This window comes from Tupaia chinensis, unplaced genomic scaffold, assembly GCF_000334495.1.
Source record: "Tupaia chinensis unplaced genomic scaffold, TupChi_1.0 Scaffold148792_1, whole genome shotgun sequence".
NCBI classification, from domain to species: Eukaryota; Metazoa; Chordata; class Mammalia; order Scandentia; family Tupaiidae; genus Tupaia; species Tupaia belangeri.
Window position 1 is genome coordinate 163693 of NW_006208639.1, and position 20734 is coordinate 184426.

The following is a 20734-nucleotide window of genomic DNA, read 5'->3' on the forward strand; positions in this document are numbered from 1 at the left end:
GAGAAGGGATTGTGGCATGGCCATTCCCCCCACCTTCCCCAAGAGTGATTTCTTACCCTCTGCCTCTCTGTCTCTGTTTCTCCAGTAAGCACATGTGCCCGACAGCAAAAATCTCTCTTTAAAACAAAATCAAAATTATCTCTAAATTTAATGTAAGTTAAAGGCAACAATAAGTTAAACATTTAGTGGGCTAAAGCAAAAAGTTTAAGGTTTCATAAAACTTTCCAAGAGTAACTAGGATGGTCAAAACCACGATTATCCTTTTTTTTTTTTCTTTGAGAGGTTTTTGCTATAGGGCGCGTGCACTCACTGGACAGACAGAGAGAGACATAGAGACAGAAAGCGAGAAATCACCCCCTGGGGGGATGGTCACGCCGCAATCCTTTCTCCCCCATTCTCCTCCTGGGATCTTGGGCACACACGCACACGCACCCGGCATGAGTTTTAAGCCACCGGGTCCGGAACGTGAACTGCAGCCATTACGCTAACTGCTGGTTCCCAAAACCACGATTATCTTGGAACAGAGAGGTTAACGGAAGACATGTTAGTTAGTTGTCAGTTATATAAGTCTATCTTGAGAAAGGGGGTTCTGATTCATTCTGTTCATCTGAGGATAGAACCAATCTAAGAATAACTTTCTAATGTTTATGCTGCCCAATGAGAGAGAGGCTGACTTTGAGACTCAGTTTTCTATGAGATGGAGCTGAGCTACTAGTCCATCTGCTAGGCGTTATAACTTTGAAAGAACTTCTTAATTTCTCTTATCCTCGTTTTCTTAATATATGCAGTGAAGATATGAGTACTTTCTTATTACAGCTATTATGAGGATTAAATTAGGTAATCATCAAAGTGGTGTCTAATGTTTACGGAGTACTTACCATGTCCTGAAGACCATTCAGCACGCTCTCTGTTCATTCTCTTCAGTATCTAGCAAAGCTCCTCACATGCCTGGCCCAGGCCTCCCTGTCCTAGGTTTCCTCTCTCTCACAACACTGATACTACCCTCACCACCTTCCAGCTATAACAAACTTTCCTAAGTCCTCAGTCCACAACCAGGCAAGTTCATGCCCTTGCAAGTCTTTCTTGTGTTCTTTCTGGATACTCCCAGCAGAAGGGCTGGCTCCTTCTCACTTTAGGTCTCAGCCTAAAGGTTACCTTGAAAATCCTCCACTGAATACACTAATTAAGGTAACCACCTATCATCCCCACTGCCCACCCACATGGTCATTATTTAATACATGACCTTGCTTTTTGGTGTTGGTTTTGTGTGTTTGTTTGTTTGTTTGCCATAGGGTGCATGCACTCACTGGAGAGAAACAGAGAGAAGGAAAGTGAGAAATCACTCCTGGGGGAATGGCCATGCTGCAATTCCTTCTCTTCTGTTCACTTAGAAATTTGGGGCATGGATTTACATGCACATAGTGTATTTATCAGGCTGAGTATGGGACTCCAACTGCAGATTAGGCCATGTGGGATCTAGCACCTTAACCACTGTGCCATCTGCTGGCCCCAACCTTTTTTATTTTACTCTAAGTATGCTCCTCTCATGGAATAATCTCAGGTATTCATTTGTTTGCTTGCCTTTCCTCCACCATGAGGTCAAATTCCATGTTAGCCTTATTCATCACTGTACCTCCAGCCAGGTACCCAGCACACATTCAACAAATATTAACAATAATTGTAAATGTTAGTACAAGTAGAGCTTATTCTCAGCCCTTATTTCCTTCTGTAGGACATTTTGATAAAGAAACTCGGTTTGACAAGGATATTCTAACAGAAATTTCTGTAATGGAGAAAAGTAGAATCAGAAAAAAATCTATTCTGATTTTGTATTCTAAATACAGTTCAAACTATTGTAAATTACGTATGTTTTTCATGTCTTACAGCATTTTTTTCTTTTTCTTTTAAAATTTATTTATGTATTCCATGAGAGAGACAGAGAAAAAGGTCCTCCTAACAGTGTACCCAGGCTGCAATCCACCTCCAGTCTCAGTGAGCCTGATTATAGGCACACATGCACCCTGCATGCTCACGGAGGTCCTGGGATGCAAACCTAAAACCTTTCCCATGTGGGTCCGGTTGCATTACTACTGCACCACCACCTGGCCCTGCATTTTTTCTTCTTAACAATGTAGTAAATACAAGTATTATTCAAAAAGCAATTCATTCAGGAACCAGCAGTTAGCGTAATGGCTATGGCGCTTGCCTCCCACGTAGTCGACTGCGGTTCACGTCCCAGACCCGGTGGCTTAAAACTCACGCCGGGTGCATGTGCTTGCGTGCCCAAGATTCCGAGAAGAGAATGGAGGAGAAGGGATTGCGGCGTGACCATCCCCCCTGGGGGTGATTTGTCGCTTTCTATCTCTGTGTCTCTCTGGCAAGCACACATGCCCTATGGCAAAAACCTCTCCAAAAAAAAAAAAGGCAATTCATTCCACAATATGTTAATTACTGGTATATCTTGCAAGAGTACTTTCACTGAATCCACCTGGACTTGAATCAAAATAGCTGCTATCTTAGGTGCATAGCATCCCAAGTGCTTAGCTGTAACTGATGATTTTCCACACAACAGAGGTTTCTGTTGCAGAAATATTCATACCAATGTTGATGTTTTTAGAAAGAATGGGTTCTATCAATAAAACAATGCAAGACCAGCAGTTAGCGTAATGGCTATGTTGCTGGACTCCCATGTAGTTGACTGCAGTTCGGGGCCCGGACCCAGTGGCTTAAAATTCACGCTGGGTACACATGCATACGTGCCCAAGATCCCGAGAGGAGAATGGAGGAGAAAGAATTGAAGCATGACCATCCCCCCTGGGGGTGATTTCTTGCTCTCTTTCTCTGACGAGCTCATGCACCCTATAGCAAAAAAATGAAATAAAATAAAATTTAAAAATGCATAAAACATTTGGTATGTCTCTATCCTTGGTTATCCATAGAAGGCTAACTTATAAGCCAAGAACCTTTATTCTGCTGGCACAAAAATTAACGTTCCAAGCTATAATAATGGTCAGATTCCTTTGCTTTCATTGGGAAGTTAATATGGAAATGTTGTGCTAAGTATAACACTTGTTCATATTGCTTGTTAGTAAAAATCATTTTTTGTAGACAGCTCTTAGTACAAGGAGAGATAAAACTCACCTATGATAAGTGTTCATAGCTGCTATGGCAAGTCTGGAACTCCAACTGCAGGTTAGGCCATGTGGGTTCCAGCACCTTAACCACTATCCCACCTGCTGGCCCCAACCTTGTTTTATTTTACTCTGAGTATGCTCCTCTCATGGAGCATACTCTCATGCCTTTCCTCCACCATGAGGTCAAGTTCCAGTTTGATGGTGGAAATGTTTATCTTGCTTTGGATGTGGTTACATGAATGTATACAATTGTCAAAATACACAGAACTGAACTCTCACAAAGTGTGCATTTTATCATATTTAATTTATGCCTCAATTTTAAAAACAGAATAGTAACAATTGAACAACTCCTGACTATACTTCTGAGCCCTCTGTTCTCATATTCAAGAACTACAATGTGTTCGGGGGTTGTGGCCCAGAATACTGATACCAAGCAATTGCTAAGGAACAAATTCAAACTACTCATTTTCTGTTTTGTTTTATGATAAAGAATTTTTTCCCCTTTTCTAAACAGGTGAAGTATGCAATTTAGTGAAATGAGAATTAGCACGCTGGATTGTTAAAAAGTTCATGGAAAGTGCATATTATGAAAAACACTGCATGAATTTTAATTTTTTTGCACCAAAATCAACTCATACTCTAAATTCAATTTTCCCATAAAGTATCTTTATTTATTACATAAATATTTTTGTGACCAAGAATAGTGTGTGTGTGTGTGTGTGTGTGTGTATACACACTTCGTTTATAGGCTTCATAACCAAGTTTTGTCATACTAAACATTCCTAGGAGTGATTTTTAATCTTTTAAGTATATATGCTTGCATCTGTCTCATTTTAAGTTTATTATTTATTTCCTCTATGAGAGGCAGAAATAGAGAGAGAAAAACAGACGGCTTCCCCCAACAAGGTCTTCACACCATGATTCACTCCCTCAGCTGGACTGGATTACGGGCATGTACATGCCCATCATGTTTAGAAAGGTCCCGGGATGAACATCCAATACTCCTCCAATGAGATTCAACTGCAATACCACTGTGCCACCACCTGGCCCCACCTCCATCTGTGTTTATTAGATTACTTGGTCATATTTATAATGAAGCAGATCATCTGTTTTCACTCAAATATCAAAGTGTTTTATGACACCAGAATATGATTTCTATGTCACAGTGGCCAGTAAACTAGGAGAGACGGAAGGAAAACATGCCTTACCTCATTCAGTGGGCCCACAAAGATAAATGTTTATCTGCCAGGTTTCCTGATGTATAATAGCCCTGTCTCTGACTCAGTAGAGAGCAGAGAAAGTGTGAAGTCTGTTCTATCTTTTCTTGAGCTGTCTCGGTTTCTAAAACAAAGACCAGGACCGCCATGAGTTAACGTCTTTAGATTCTTCTAAGTACAGCCTCACCTGACTTTCCCCCAATTTCACCTAGTGTGGCTATAGCGTGGCATTAGGTTGTCTTGTAATATATGTTATGTGGTTGGGGGAGAATAAGAAGTGATGGGGACTGCTGCTGACCATCGTTTTACCAGATGTCTTCTGAACAGCCAGAACATTCAGTTGATTGATTTTTGTTTGCTTTATTCAGTTGTTTAAGCATGATTTAAAATACATTAGGGTCACAAAATAGGTTAATGTCATCGTTTAAATATGATGCTTAATTGACATTTAAAAAACCCAGAAAGTGGTAAAAGGGATAAATTAGATTATGAATGAATATTGGGTCTCTGGTCTACTAAGTCTTCTAATTGAGCCTTTCACATAAGATTCCTGTTTTTCAGCTATGATTTCAATAGTCCAGAGGAAATAATTGTTCTGCAGATCTTAGTTTAGATCATAGAGATGATGAATTCTATTAACTATAGAACAATAGGAGCATATTTAAAGGGTTTAGTCCCCCTCTCTGTATGGTACATCTCAAAACACCAACCAACCACACTTAGACATGTGACCTTGTTTTTGGTGGACAAATCACACATCGTGGTTGTCTTCCATGAAATATTTTTTGTTTCACTGCTGTCTGGTTTATTTGATATCTTGCTTATATTTTTATTACAGTTGTTTCACTCAATTCAGAGAACCTGTTTGGACTTGTCTAAAGCAATCGTACTCTATCAAAAGAGAATATGTTGTAAGTATGCAATGAATATGAATATTGATCAAATAGTAAGAAAAAGCATCTAATTAATACGTTATCTAATATGTTCAGGAAGCTATTTAGTGGCATTTGTTGTCTTTGCTCTTTAAGCGTAGGGTAGAGGGTCTGTAATAATTTTATAGTTTATTGGGTCATCAGAAAGGTCGTGACTTTTTTTATGTTTTTCTATGCAAAAATGTGTCCTGACTTTTCTGACACCCCAATATACAGGCTGTTTATCTTTCGAAGCAAATACTGTATCATATTTCAAGAATATTATATTGAATCTCCCATGAATATTTATTTTCTCAATTATAAAAATGTTTTCTCAGTTTTATATCTTGAGGGTTTTTTTGTTTTGTTTGTTTGTTTTTCTTTTTTTGAGAGACAAAAAGAGAGAAATCATCCCCCAGTGGGGATGGCCATACCACAATCTCTTCTGCTCTAGTCTCCTCTCAGAATTTTAGGCATGCACGCACATGTTCCCAGTGTGAATTTTAAGCCTCCAGGTCTAGGGCTCTAACCATGTTTGACTACATGGGAGTCCAGCAATGTAACCATTATACCATCTGCTGGTCCCTATCTTGAGCTTTTTCACTTGGGGTTATTTTTACCTGATTGCCCTAGTTCTTTTAAATCCAATTTTGTTCATTTAAAATAACCAGAGAGAGGGAAGGCACATACAGTTAATTCATTGATGATATTTTCTTGTCTTTTTTTTTTTTTTTTTTGAGAGGTTTTTGCTATAGGGCGTGTGTGCTCACCAGAAAGACAGAGAGAGACAGAGAGACAGAGAGCAAGAAATCACCCCCTGGGGGGATGGCCACACCTCAATCCCTTCTCCTCCATTCCCCTCTCAGGATCTTGGGCACACACGCACACACACCCTGCATGAGTTTAAGCAACTGGGTCCAGGACTTGAACTGCAGTTGACTACATGGGAGTCCAGCGACATAGCCATTACACTAACTGCTGGTCCCTCATTGATGATATTTTCTTGACAGTAATTATTTTTTATTAGTATTATTTATTGTCTGTATATACATTCAGTCATTAGACATCATTTAGTTTGTAAAGACATTTTACCCAACATGGTATACGCCACACAGCAGACGAGTTGATATACTACTATATGCATCATCATCAATAGGCAACAAACCATATCTGTGTAGCACAGGTGTCTTACTTCTCCATATTTTCCCGAATTTCTCTTCCTGCACCCTTCCCACCTCACACTCTCCTTCCACTTTATCTCCAGTGTCCATAATAATTTTTAATGCTGAACATTTCTTACCTTCAATATTGATTCACAAGGGGACAACATTTCCTATGGTTATCTTGTCATAAAAACATTACCAACAAAGTCATTTCTGAAATGACTATATATCAAGTTGTATGTTAGTATGTTTTTATTTATTTATTTTAGAGAGATACTTTTGCTATAGGGCACATGTGCTCAGCAGAGAGATAGAGAGAAACAGAGAGACAGAAAGTGAGAAATCACCCCCCCCCATCCCCCCGGGGGGGGGATGGCCCCCACGCAATCCCTTCTTCTCCATTCTTCTCTTGGGATCTTGGACATGCATGCACACATGCCTGGCGTGAGTTTCAAGCCTTTGAGTCTGAGACTCAAACTACAATCAACCATATAAAAGTCCAGCAACGTAACCATTATGCCATCTGCTGGTCTCTAGTATGTTTTTAAATTTATATATTCAAGTCATATAGTCTAATTTCTAAGACTAGACTATAGGAAGTCTTTCTTTTGCTGACTGCTGCAAAACTTTTTCCAATAATTACAAATTAGATTATGATTTTTCTACATTGGTAATATTTTATTAAGACAGTTATTTGTGCAAAGTCCAAAATCATAAGAATTAAAGGAAGAATTTATAAATTGTCTGTGTTAATTACTAAGTGTTTGAGCTGAGACTTCAGGCCTCTAAATCTAGGGTCTTGGCAAATGAGTAAATCAAGATAGTTGATAACCATTCCCACTATTTCTCTGTATCACAGCTAGTCCGTCTCAGTTGCTTTGTTTTGTCTCTAATGAGATTCCAAATTCTTCTTCCACCTTCTCTTTCACTACTTTAGTAAAGGCTGTCACCATTATTCTCACTTAGTTTGCCAAATCAGCTTCCTAACTGATGTTGTCTCCATTTCTGCCTTCCTTCTCCAGCCTGTTGCCTACTCTGCAATCAGAATGTGTTTTCGAACCCAGTCAGATCATTTCTTTGCTTACATCCTGTATTTGGAGAATTATTGGTCAAATTTCCTTTTACCATACCCAGTGTGCCCCTGATAACCACCATGAAATAAATCATTTTCTCCTTTGCGGTAGAACATGGGATTCCCAGTGCTAAAACAGTGCCTATTATATATCGGATCACCTATAAATCTGTACTGAATGAGTTAAGGCTCTCAAGCTGATTGGTTTGGTGGTTCCTTAGTTGCTCCTCCCTGCCCCCCACCTTATTTCTCCTTTTTAAATTTCGCCAGAGGGAGTGTGTGCTTGCCAGAGACACAGAGAGGGAAAGCCAGAAAGCACCCCAGATGGGGCCTGGTCAAGCCCAATCCCCTCTCCATTTCTCCCTCCCTACAGGATTCTGGGCACAACAGCCATTTGTTTCCCAAGCTACCAGGTCCAGATCAAATTATGCGGTTGAACCCGAGTTCCACCACAGGCTGGCCCTAGTTTTTTGTCGTTGCCGTCGTCGTTGTTTTTTGGTGGAGAGGGGCACATCTGAAAAATCTAATTAGCAACAATTCTATTTAATAGGTTTTTATTTGTCTCTGAGTTCTTAAGTCCCAGTTAAGTAAAACCTTATAAATAAAAACTTACAAATAAAAGCTATCGGACACTTAGGTTGCACCTAAATTTTATACTTCTATAAATTGATTTCAATGGTTGAATGTTTCAAATTAAGAAATGACCCATACTTCTTTGAAAATGCAAGCTCAAGTAGAGTTCACTTTCTTTCCATAGCCGCCTGAGTAGCATTGTCAGTTAATTAGTCAATACTTAAATTATTTTTTTAGTCATAGCCAGCGTCAGTCTACTTAGGTTTATTTAGAAAAGGGTACATTTCACCAACTATGCCACCATTCATGTACCATGAATTGGTTTCTTATTAGCCTTGAGCTCAATGCATTCATTTGTAAGTAACTTGAAGCTTTAAGGTAAAAAAGGTGACCGTAGCCTCCTACTATTATGAAAAAAAAAAAGGGAAATTTCTCTCCATAGTGGAATGGAGTGGGTCACATATTAGTCAGTGGAAAGGAAAAGGAATGGAAGATATTAAAAACCAAAAGACTTTTTAGAGTAACAGATTTTTTTGTTTTAGGTGTGTATACTTGCTAGAAAGAGAGAGAAAGTAAGAAGGGATCCCCAATGGGGAATGGCCATGCTGCAATTCTTTCTCCTCCATTTCTTCTTTTGGGATTTTGGCCACCCTTGGACATACACACACCCTATATATTTTCCAAGCCACCAGAGTCAGGGCTGAACCTCGCAGTCAGTCACGTGAGATCCAGCTGTCTTAGCCACTAAACCACTGGCCAGCCCAATTATGGAACTTTTTTAAGGTACATAGAACCATGGCATAAATATCAAATAAGTGTTTAAAGTAAAATAAAGCATACAGGGATAGCAAAGCAAAAATGATACTACTTAGTTCAGTTCCACCACATTTAGTGCCATGAATGTCCAGCCTGGGGAATAAAAAGTTTGAATGAAGTTCCTGTCTTTGAAAGCTTAGAGTCTCATAAAGATCAGATTTGTGGTTCCTGACCAATGTTCCAAGACAGGCACGATCCAGCCCCACATCCTAACACCAGCCCTCCGAGGTTAGTAGGCTAGTGCTAAGGCAGATGTCTGGGGGTGCTACTTTCCAGAGGAGGGACCAGCTCCAGCTACTACACAGAGCTAGTAGCATTTGATCTGGGCTTTGACCTGTGAACTTGATTTTTGAGAGAGAGACGAAGAAGGAGGGTTGTCATTTATCCCTTAGGAAAAATACATTCTAAAAGCTTTTATTCAACTGGGCCCTCCTGAGAGGCTATTTAGAGTGAGTTATAGTCACAAATGCACAAGAAAGCAGGACCAAGTTTAGATTTTACCATTAGATTTGTGGTTCCTGACCAATGATCCACAGCTGTCGTTGGAGAAACTTTATCAGAAATGGGATGTGTTCTCTAAAAAGTCTAAATGGTTCATGAAAAAGGACAAGAATCCCAACAGCATTAAAGTAGTTTAAGACACATGATATGGATATGTATCAATACAGAAATGAGAAATGCAAGTGGTGCTCCAAGTATGTCGTGAGTCAATGCTGTGTTTAGAGAAGAAAAGCATTCTGGGAAGCTAAGTGCCACTCTTGTGTCTGTGGCTCAGCTGTTCATGTGTGTTTGGGATCCTCTTGCTCCATTCTGTGGATGTACTCTATTTTATTTATTTATTTTAGAGATTTTTCCTATGGGCACGTGTGCTCACCAGAGAGTCAGAAAGACAGAAAGCTAGAAATCACCCTCCCAGGGGGATGGCCACACTGCCATGCCTTCTCTTTCATTCTCCTCTCAGGATTTTTGGCGCACACACACACACACACACACACACACACACACACGTCTGGTGTGAGTTTTAAGCCTCTGAATCTAGGATCTGAACCATGGTCAACTATGTGGGAGTCTAGCAATGTAACCATTGCGCCATCTGCTGGTCCTACACTGTATTTTATTAAGTCAGTCTCTAGTATAGGAAAAGGGAGAGTTTTGCAATAATAAGTAATGATGCTATGATTATTTTTGCATGTGCACCTTTGTACTCATTTGCTGCTTGCTTCCAATACGCTCCTAACAGCAGAAGTGCAGCTTCAAATGTTGTCCTACATGCAACTCTGGGACTTTACTTATTGCCATAGCAATCACTAGAAAGCTTGTACAAATCACTTTCTCACCAATAGTGCCATCTGAAGTTGTCTTTAAAAATAAGGCCAAGATCAGACATATTCCATTCAGATTTGGCTGTTTTATAAAAAGTCACAAAATCATCAACCTGATGACCTGCCCCACCCCCAGTTCCCACCCCCCCCAACAAGAAACCTGTGTCATGGGTGAAGCATTTGAATTGCTTTGCAATAGAGCCGAAGGCAACTTGGAAAGCAGAGATCAAAAAGTCAGCAGGAGAGAAGAATAGGAGGCTGCAAGCACTGCATTGCAGGCAGCCACAAAAGATTCCCACAGTCCTACTTGACAAGCCCAACTCCTTTATTTCAGCTCGAAGCAGCACATTATGGACTCGCTTTTCACTGCAGAGGTCATTTTCTGGTTCTGATTACAGGGCTCCAAACTCACTGACAGATGTATTCAAGTGAATGTGATCTCTCTCGTATTGTAAATGGAGGAACAGCGAGAAAGTTAATGGCTGGGTGGGGGAGGGAGCACTTACCTACAGCCTGCCAGTGCCACTTGCATTTAATTTCATCTGTCTTTGCCTCTGGGAGAGAGAGGACCTTGTGATTTGTCTTTCTCGGTTCCCTTTGTAATAAAAATGCTCATTGTTCACGACTCCTTTTGGTCTTTTCTTCATCAGTCTTATCCCAAGAAGAAAATGAACTGGGAAAATTTCTCCGATCCCAAGGCTTCCAAGATAAAACCAGAGCAGGAAAAATGATGCAAGCAACAGGAAAGGCTCTCTGCTTTTCGTCCCAGCAAAGGTGTGTGGCCTTCATGGGGGATCTATTTGGGGGCTCCGCAGAGAATCTGTGACCCACCTACTCATAAAAGAGAATCTCACAGTGTTCTTTAGAAGCTTTTGCCTGGGACTGAGAAGTTATTCTGTACTCACTTTTTAATCAGTTGGTGCTTAACTCTGATTAATACCACAGGATTTTTCTTTCTCCCCAGCAATTTAAATGTTTTCCCATATTTCTTGTGGTCGACAGGATGCATTATTTATACACCAATCACTATGAATGCTGTCCTAGGCTTATGTTTGACCTTATTCTTGCTTATGACAATCAGTCTGGTCCTCTCCCAGCTGCTGATTAAAACAGGAGCCTAATGAGACCAGCTTGAAGGGTTCCTCACTGCTCCCTATGGGCCCATTAACTTCAGAGAGGGGTTGGATCAGGATGCCCTGGACCGCACTGCTCAAACCCTGGACCAGGAGCCGCGGCATCACCTGGGAGCTTGTTAGAAATGCAGAATCTAGGCCCTACCCAAGGCCTGCATTTCCACAGAATTTAAGATGCTCTCACACAGAGAAAAAAGTGGCAAATCAGTGGCATTTTTGTTAACACAACCATCAATGTTAAATAAGCAAGAGCCCCTGCACACAATTGCTCCTGGGCCTGAAAAAGTGATGTTCCTTCTCTCTTCCTCCTTCCCCAGGAACTCACAAGCCCCCCTAAATGTCACCTACTCATGTTAGGCAGAATTATGTCTAAATAAGGCTTGTAGGAAGTTCCCAAAAATATTCAGGCTGCAGAAATTTTAGTTACTCAAACTGTAACATTTTCTTCTATTAATTTCTCCTTATTGCCTTCCCTTTCTGTGGGTCAAGAGCAGGCCATTGGCATGTGACACATATCCCTATAAAAAACCAGGAAGGGTATAGTAGAAGAAAATCACCAGCTTTGTCAATTCTTCAGTGGTCCCACCCCTGGTTGATTCTTTCTCTTTTTTAATGATTTTATCTAGCTTTATTTATTTATTTATTTATTTATTTTATTAGACCAGAGAGGGACAAAGTGAGAGAGCACACATGAGAGAAGAAAGTGAGAAAGCAAGCCACCAGGTCTGGGGCTCGAACTGTGGTCGGCCATATGGGAATCCAGTGCCTCTAACCACCAAGCCACCTTCCGGCCCCAATTCTTCCTAATAATGTTTAGACCCTGATATTGGGAGCAGTGCCACCTTTCATAATTTCATAATTTCCAACAGTTCTCTATACCATTTAAGAAAAGTGTTTATTTATTATCTTAAGCTGTACATTTGAATCTTATTTGCAATTATTTTTCTTGTAAAACTAATAACCATTCTAGAAAAATTTAAAAACAGAGACAGACCAAAAGGAAAATATTAGAAAGCAAATAAAGCTTTACTAATAGGGATAACCCACTTTTTAACCCATTAATAGACACGTTATATACATACATGGCCCTCTCCAACCTTACAAGTACTTTTGGTACCCGAAAAGTTATCATTGAGTAAAGTTAATGTCAAGGAGAATAATTCTAATTCATACTTATATACCAAAATTAACATCCACATACGAAAAATAAAGCCAAATCCCGGACACAGTTGCTGAAGTATTATTGTTATAATAATAATTATTATTATTGGTTTTATTATTTCTTCTTATTATTTTATGTTTTCACTACAGGGCACCTGCACTAATCAGAGAGAGACAGAGAGAGACAGTGAGAGGGAAAGTGAGAAATCACTCCCCTCCAGGGTGTGGCCACACCGCAATCCCATCTCCTCTCCTCCATTTTCCTCTCGGGATTTGGGGTGTGCATACACATGTGCCTAGCGTGATTTTCAAGCCTTCAGGTCTGCGACTTGAATTGTAGTTGGCCATGTGGGACCACGATGCCACCTGCTGGTTCCTATTGATTACATTATTAATTGTTCTATAATATGTTTATATAGGTTTTCCATCTCACAGTTATATACCAAATGATTTCACAAAACACACATGTAGTAATTTAGGCTTAAGTATTATAACCTTTGGATACAAACAAAAGCAGTAAAAATAATACAAACGATACTTGAAACTATCACTACTATGTATTAGCAAACTGTTCTGTATTCATAATTTAATGTCAAGGGACCAACTTTGCAATCTGGAAGGTGGCCTCCTGCATGTGACTCTGGTTTTACCACCTGCTACTCAGGCACATAAAATCCCAACCAATCCTTCTAACCATGAAGAAAAGAGGAGGATTACACGAAACTGTCATGAGTGGAATTAGGTCATGCTAGAATGTATTTTAATATAAACAGCATCATATCACACAACTTTTGTGTACTATCAGTGAGGCATGGTCACACCACAATTCTCTTCTTCACTCTGTATCCTGTTGGGACTTGAGGCACTCAGGCACATGTGCCTGGCATATTTTTTAAGCTGCTGGGGCTAAGATTTGAACTGGGGTTGACCAGGTGGTATCCAGTTCCTTCAACTGGCTATAAGGGTGGCCTGACCACATATATATGTCTAAAAACATCCAAAGCATAATATTCCATTATCTAGGCATGCAGTGATACATTTAACGCAAGCTCTTCTGTTCATTTCTTGGATCATTTCCACTTTTCCTACTAAAGGATAGACACCCTAAAATTAGCATTTTAAACACTTTATTATTATCTATTGGGTAGATTTTTATAACTAGAAACGGACTAGTCCTCCATTGAAGCTTGATGTGTTTGGTTACTGAGTTTTTCCTTGTCCTAGACTCTATCCCTCATGTCACAAATGAATAGAATTTTTACCTCTCTGATTTTATATTATGCAAGTGACAGAAAAGGATGAGATGACTTTTTATGCTTTTTCCTCGATTATTATGCTATTGCATCTTATAAGATTTCTGCCCAAGTTTACAACAGTCAAAGAAATTGAGATTAATTTATACATGAGACTACTTTCGGTCAGGTTAAGGAAATTTGCAGAACCCAGAGAAAGAAAATAAAAAAAGAGTCTAGAAAAGAACATGACCCTTAGGGAACCAGCTGACTGTATCTCCTTAAATAGAAGCCTTCAATTATACAAGCCTTCACATCCATGTTTGTTTTATTGACTTATTTGATAGTCACTGTTTCAACTGCTCTTTCTACTTGATAAAAGGTGAGTATTAAATTTAAGCCGACAGGGATAAAACAGCACCTTCCTTTATGATGCAACAATATATCTTTGAAAAGACCTGCAGCATCAGGTAGGACAGTGAGGGCGGGCTATAATCTTTTTAAAGAAGTGTTCAGTATTTAAAAGCAACATTTACAGACAAGAGGAAAATAAGGAAAAATAATAAAAGAGACTTTTTTGCTTCAAAAGTTTATTGCACCATTTATAATCCCGTAGTACACATAGGTAAGGTGTCTCGGACAGTGATCGAACTGCCCAAAGCTGACTTCAGCTCACTGATGCCATTGTTCCCTTCAGCCAAATAAGTTCGTATTTAAATTGAAATTTAAATAGTCATCTTATTTTTATTTTTTGCACCTGTGCCCAAAACTTCATGGAGAGGAATAGGCAGTGTAGTCATACATCTGACATTGCTCATTTTGAGTAGGAAGATAAAAGAAGCAACATTTCCCTCCTAGCAAATAAATATTTAATCTAATATTTGATGTGCCTTAAATTTTTCTTCTGAATAAAGGGCTGTGTGTTAGGGCCAAGATTATAATAGTTTTACACCTATGTTATCACAGTCATTTCTGGTGTAGTATCCTTAAGTCTTGTATTTTATAAAAAAAAAAAGGATTAAATCACATAATCTTTCTGAAAGTGCTAACATATTAGGTTGTCTAGAAACTCGTGACCCGTTTTCTGTTTTTCTATGCAGAAATGCGTCATGACTTTCCCACAAACCCAGTGTAATATATCCTTAGACAATGTAGTTATCCCCTCTTAGACCACTTAAAAATGCTTGTTGTTTCAGCTTTATTCCTCTGTGACTATTTGAGCAAGCAATAGATGCCTTGGCCTTTGGAGAATAATCCAGAATGATCTAGCCAGAGAGACCCTAATCACACCCACTCCAGTCTCCCCTGATGGATCCATTTCCAGAGGAGCAGGAGGCAGAGAGTGATCAAGAGACATAGGAAACAGTCATGCCTTGACCACTTTTTATGAACACAAGATTATTTCCAGCTTCCACTGGACACTCTTTGCCCCAGCTTGACATCACTCTAACACAACTATTAGAGGTACTTCTCAATGGTCCAGTTTAGTAGTAGTAAACTAAAGCATTGCTACATGGGTAATTATTTCTGGATGGTTCATCAGTTCGCATGCATTTCAATTAATCAAATATTGTGAGAGTGTCTTCTATGTTCCAGGCACTGTTCTGGGCTCATGAATTTCAGATTGGCAAAATGTCATGGGTTCAAATCACTGGCTGGCTCAGTTGCAAGACTGTGGCTTTATCCTCTTGTCTAGGTTGGCTTTGAGAAACCCTTTGTGTCGATTTCACCAAGAGGTGGAGACTTTTCGGCATCGGGCCATCTCAGATACTTGGCTGACGGTGAACCGCATGGAGCAGTGCCGGACAGAATACAGAGGGGCATTATTATGGATGAAGGACGTGTCTCAGGAGCTTGATCCAGACCTTTACAAGCAAATGGAGAAGTTTAGGAAGGTAGGAGGTTTTATGAGGGTTACCAAATAGGGTACCTGCTGGAAGGTAATGAGGTGTGATTTGAATCCCTCTGGTGAGGACATAACTCAAAAGCACCAAGGATGCAATTAATCATCGCTGGTGTCTTTTTATGTGACAGAATACCAATTAATGTGATATATAATCCTCTAAGGATAAGAGAGAAAAGACAGCTGGAAATTGCTGGGATTTTGTAACTGGTTTTAATTGAAGTCAGATTTTCATATAATGTGCACTTTTTGTAAGGTTGTCACTTTTAAATGCCTTTTCATGCATAACTAAAAATCAGGATTAGATCAGATGAGTCTAGAAGGTAAGAACAGATTACTGGGAAAATCTTTTTAAATTGCTAATGCGTATTAAAATTAATAGAATAATAATGCTCCTTTGTTTTATGACTTGCTCAGAAACAGTTGGGTGGTGGTATAGGATTAACTACTGTGGCGGTGACTCTGCTCAAGCCGTCTTCAAAAAATTTCTCTGAAGACAACGGGTAGACAAGGAGATTGATATGCTCTTAAATTTCCCTGCAGTAACTGCTGAGAAGCCAAGGAACAATCTTGGTTTTTAAAATGATCTTGTGTCAAGATAATTTAGCTGTTCGAACATTTTTTTTTTAACAATACAAAGATATATCCTACCACTAGATGGCAGGCCTACACTGAATTTTTATGATGATTTAGAACATTCTTTTTTCTGTGTGTGTGTACAATATTTGTACTTCTTTGTTTGGTCAACGGGATGGAAATAGTTGAGGATGTCAAGGAAAAATACTTGCCAAATGTTAGGCTTGTCACCTGGCTTACTCATTTCAAACGATCCATTTATAATTAATGATATTGCTTAAAACCCCTAGATTTCTTTGCAAGTACGTTATTTCAGAGCTGTGAGTGGGAAGCCTTGCTGTGTGTTGAAGTTTAGCTGTGTGCAGCAGAGACACCATAGTTAAGAGTGCCGTCACCAATTCTTGACCTGGATATTAGATTGATACAAATTCCTTTAAAAGTCGAGTTTTCTCTTGGTTTGTAATTTATTAATAGAAGCCCTCTTTTTGAAGAGATTTTCAGGGCCTAGTTTATTTCTGAAACAGATGTCTTACCCATGTTAGCAGCTTCTAGCGTCTCAGTAAGGCAGGCCTCGAAGCCATGAAAAATAGGGACTGAGTAGTCTCTGGTAGATGATATAATAAAACTCACTCATTTTATGAAAGGGAAAATCCAAGTCCCAAAACAGTAAAAATTTTCAAGGATTGAGAGCCAAAAGCTATTGTGCCCAGGCTACTTTTAAAATTCTCTGACTTTCTAATTAGGCCAGTCATTTGGTTTATCTTTATTTGAGTGATGAAGCACTTTATTTGGGCGATGAAAATAATAAAACAGAGAGATTAAAAAAAGAAAGAAGGAAGAAGAAACATTGTCTGTAGTGCATGGTTATATTGGCTACTTCCTTTACACACTTCACAATAACCAAGACATTATTTCATAGATGAGGAAAATGATAAACCATGTTAGATAACTAGCCCAAGGTCAGACAAGGAAATGAAAGTCAGAATCCTAGAAAATATGCATAGTTAATTTTTTTCCCTATGAAGAGGAAAAAAATTTGAATATACCTAAAATTATGAAAGCATTTTCATAGCAGTATGTCACCTGTGATTTATTTATTCAATTAACATTAATTGAGCAACTTCTATATGCCTGGTGATAAAAATAAACAAGATCATGCTAGAAGGCAGAAGAATTTCATGTGAAATTGTGTTTATTGGGTTTCGTTTGAGGGGATGCTTACTAACTGTGTAAGAATGAAATAAAAAACAAGCACTTCATCATTTGGTTTGGATGTTGAAACATTACCCACTCTTCACTGTCATCAGTCTGTTGATTTTTCAAAACTATGATTTGTTTGTTTGTTTGTTTTTAAATGATCCTTGAGGTCAGCAGATGGCATAGTGATTATGTGCTGGACTACCACATGGTTGACCACAGTTCAAGTCTCGGACCTGGTGGCTTGAAAATCCCACTGGGCTTGTGTATGTGCGTGCCCAAGATCCCAGGAAGAGAATGGAAGAGAAGGGATTGAGGTGTGATCATCTCCCCCTGGCAGGCGATTTCTCACTTTCCCTCTCACAGTCTCTGTCTCTCTCTCTCTCTCCCTGGTGAGAACAGACACCCTATAGCAAAAACCTCGTAAAATAATAGTAATAATAATCCTTAGCCATGCAGAAGTTGCTGAAGCTCTGCCTTACTCTCTAATCCCATGTGTGCTGGGTTTAATCTAATAACTGAACATACAGTGCTTAGAATTTAGAGAAAAAATGTTTTATTAGAGAAGTCTGTCTTCAAGACCAGCAAGTGGCGTAATGGTTAAGGCACTGAACTTCCATGTGGCTGATCACGCTTCAAGTCCCAGGCCCAGCACCTTGAAAATCATGCCAGGCATGTGTATGTGCCTACATGCCCAAAATCCTGAAAGGAGAATGGAGGAGAAGGGACTGCAGTGTGGCTATCCCCTTTGGGGATGATTTCTCACTTTCCATTCCTCTTTCTATCTCCAGTGAGCACATGTGCTCTATGGCAAAAAAAAAAAAAAAAAAAAAAAAAAACAAAACAACAAAGGTCTATCTTCAAGTGTATATTTTTTATTTGATTAGGCTGGACTCCCCACAAGGACAGTTCTCTTTACACTCACAATCTCAGGGCCAGTCCAGTGTCTGGCCCTAAATTAATACTCATATAATGAATGGCAAGATTTCACACATGGAGTTTTAAAACCATGTCTCTATGAGACCCATGTTTTTTCAGGCCTCTAGTGACATTCTTACCATGTCCAGCTGATTTCAGAATGTTTTAAAAATTGAATGTGGTTTTGCAGGTAAGAAGAAACATTATTAATTTTCAGTTTGCTGCCTTCTTTGGAATAAATTTAAATCGTGGAGTTTTCTGTTCACTTGCAATTTCCCATGTGATATTTAACTTAAAGCAAGTCTCAGTGCTTTGTCCCAGTGGGACTCCATTTGAAACAGAGCCTCCATTTATCTTCCAAGAATGTGTTACCTAACTGTGTTTCTGAGTCTCCCGGAGAGAGACCCTGCTGTTGGTGACTCCTCTGGCGTCACTGTGGGAGGGGGGAATTTCAGTCTCCTCGAGGCCAGCTGCTGCCTTCGTGCTTCAATTAATGACTCCAGAGTTAAAGCAGTATTTTGTTCTTTGAGCTTACACTTTCAGGAAGAGAAACTACCCTGCTTTATGCTGCATGAATGGGGGCCCCATTTTTGGAACAGTTAGTACACATTTATTCATTCATTCAACAAATGGTACTGAAGCACAGCCACGTGCCAAGTGGAATCCAGAGAAATGCAATAGTGAAGAAGCAAATGTGATTGTTGCCATCCTGTCTCCTGTTGTCATTTGGGGACAGAGCAAATAAGCACAATGTCACTACTCACGATGCAGTGCATAGTTGTCTGAGGGGGCGCGTGATGCCCCAGGAACACCTGGGAGGAGCTTCCTGGAGGAAGAGTCATGCAAAATAGACCTGAATGATGAGTTGGAAGAGCTGGTAAGCGTGTGTGGGACCGGGATTGAGTGCAGAGTTCCAAGCTGAGCAAGCATCCTAGACAAAGGCCTTGGGGTGAACACAGAGGTACACTGAGAACCAGCGCACAGGAGTCAAGCTGGGTGTGGGGTTGGGGTTAGGGTGTTTTATTGGTTGCCTAAAGGAAACAGAGTCACAGCAGAGGGATATGTCTGAGGGCCAGAGGGAAACCAAAGGGTATTGAGAAAAGGAGGGACAGGATCCTCTTTACGTTCTGAGTATCTCTCTCAGACTTTAATGTGGAGGAGGGATTCAAAGGGCCCACGCCTCAAGGTGGGGAGAACCACTGGGAGGACCAAACCCGGAGGAGACCTGAGGTAACCATGACAGGAAGAGAAGAGCCAGGAAGAATGTACTGTCCTGACTGCCACCAGACTCCATGGTAGCCCTGCTTTAATTACAGAGCTCTTCCTTATTTTTAGACATAAACAGAAGAAGTGCAAATAAACAGCAAGTTCAAGTGTATTTTCACCTCCAAGTAAGTCCTTTTTTATAGTGTTTTCAGAATGCTAAGGACCTTTTCAGCAGCACACTGTGCACCTGACTGAAATGGTGAATGAAAAACTTAAAATTAAACAGAACAAATATGTTTTCATTCTGGCACCCTTCAAAGCACATAGGCCTGATGACAGAGTTCTCAGCATCAACATGAGTAGCATTTACTAGGAGTCTGTGCCATGGGACAGAAATACAAAAAGGCAGCCATGCTTCATCCCAGCCTTCCTGAAGGATCCTGCTAGTCATCTATCCCTTGTCCACATGACCATGAAGAACAAGGTATCTGGACAGTGTGTTCACATGTGGCTGCTCTCCTCAAGACCAAATTATAGAAATGGTGGGTGAATTTAAATGAGCAGGGCTGGGCGGCTGAGGGTAGTTGGGAGCTCCCCCTGACAGCATGATTCACTCCACGACCACGAGGTAGTTTACGAGCAAAGTTACAACAAGTGATATATGTGCCCTTTGAAGGCAGAGTGAAAGGGTATAATTTAAAAATAGAAGTCAGCTTCTTGTAGCAGATTACATCAGCTTAGGTTGTGAGCTCACAGCACAGCCTTTGCAGGCTGATGCCCTTGAGAGAGTCCTCCTGTGGTCAATTAAGAGTCTTGTTTTTCTTGAAAGTCAGAAATGGGATGGAGAGTAATTATTCTAAATGGAATAAAAGCTGTGTTAGGTGTAAGAAAATAGTTCTGAATCCTCTAAAGAGATAATATGGAAATGTATACGTGGGCATTTGTAAGAGTCATAGTCCTCATAGACAAGGACAAGGGAACTGGTGTTTTAATGAGAGCCATTTATTAAACGGCTTAATGAAATCCTACAGCGTTTGTCTAGTGTTTCATCACCATAATTTACAAGGCTACCTAAAAGGTATTGTAGGACATGTGAGTGATACACACTGGTATGTGCAGACTTGTATCTATTTAGTGTTAGGTTTTGGGGACACGCTAATCTACTGGTCATATTATCAAAGGATATGGAATGGTGTGAAG

General features: G+C 39.9%; 1 protein-coding gene across 9 annotated transcripts in view; it reads left to right on the forward strand.

Annotated features, from left to right (window-relative positions):
* Positions 1 to 20734, forward strand: part of ICA1 (islet cell autoantigen 1) — a 204919-nt gene that overhangs the window by 41920 nt on the left and 142265 nt on the right. For all 9 annotated transcript variants that reach the window (XM_006170622.3, XM_006170626.3, XM_006170620.3 and 6 more), the window contains exons 4-6: positions 5190 to 5262; positions 10859 to 10982; positions 15431 to 15629. In XM_006170622.3, the coding sequence (XP_006170684.1) occupies positions 5190 to 5262; positions 10859 to 10982; positions 15431 to 15629 (396 nt within the window). The remainder of the gene's footprint in view (positions 1 to 5189; positions 5263 to 10858; positions 10983 to 15430; positions 15630 to 20734) is intronic.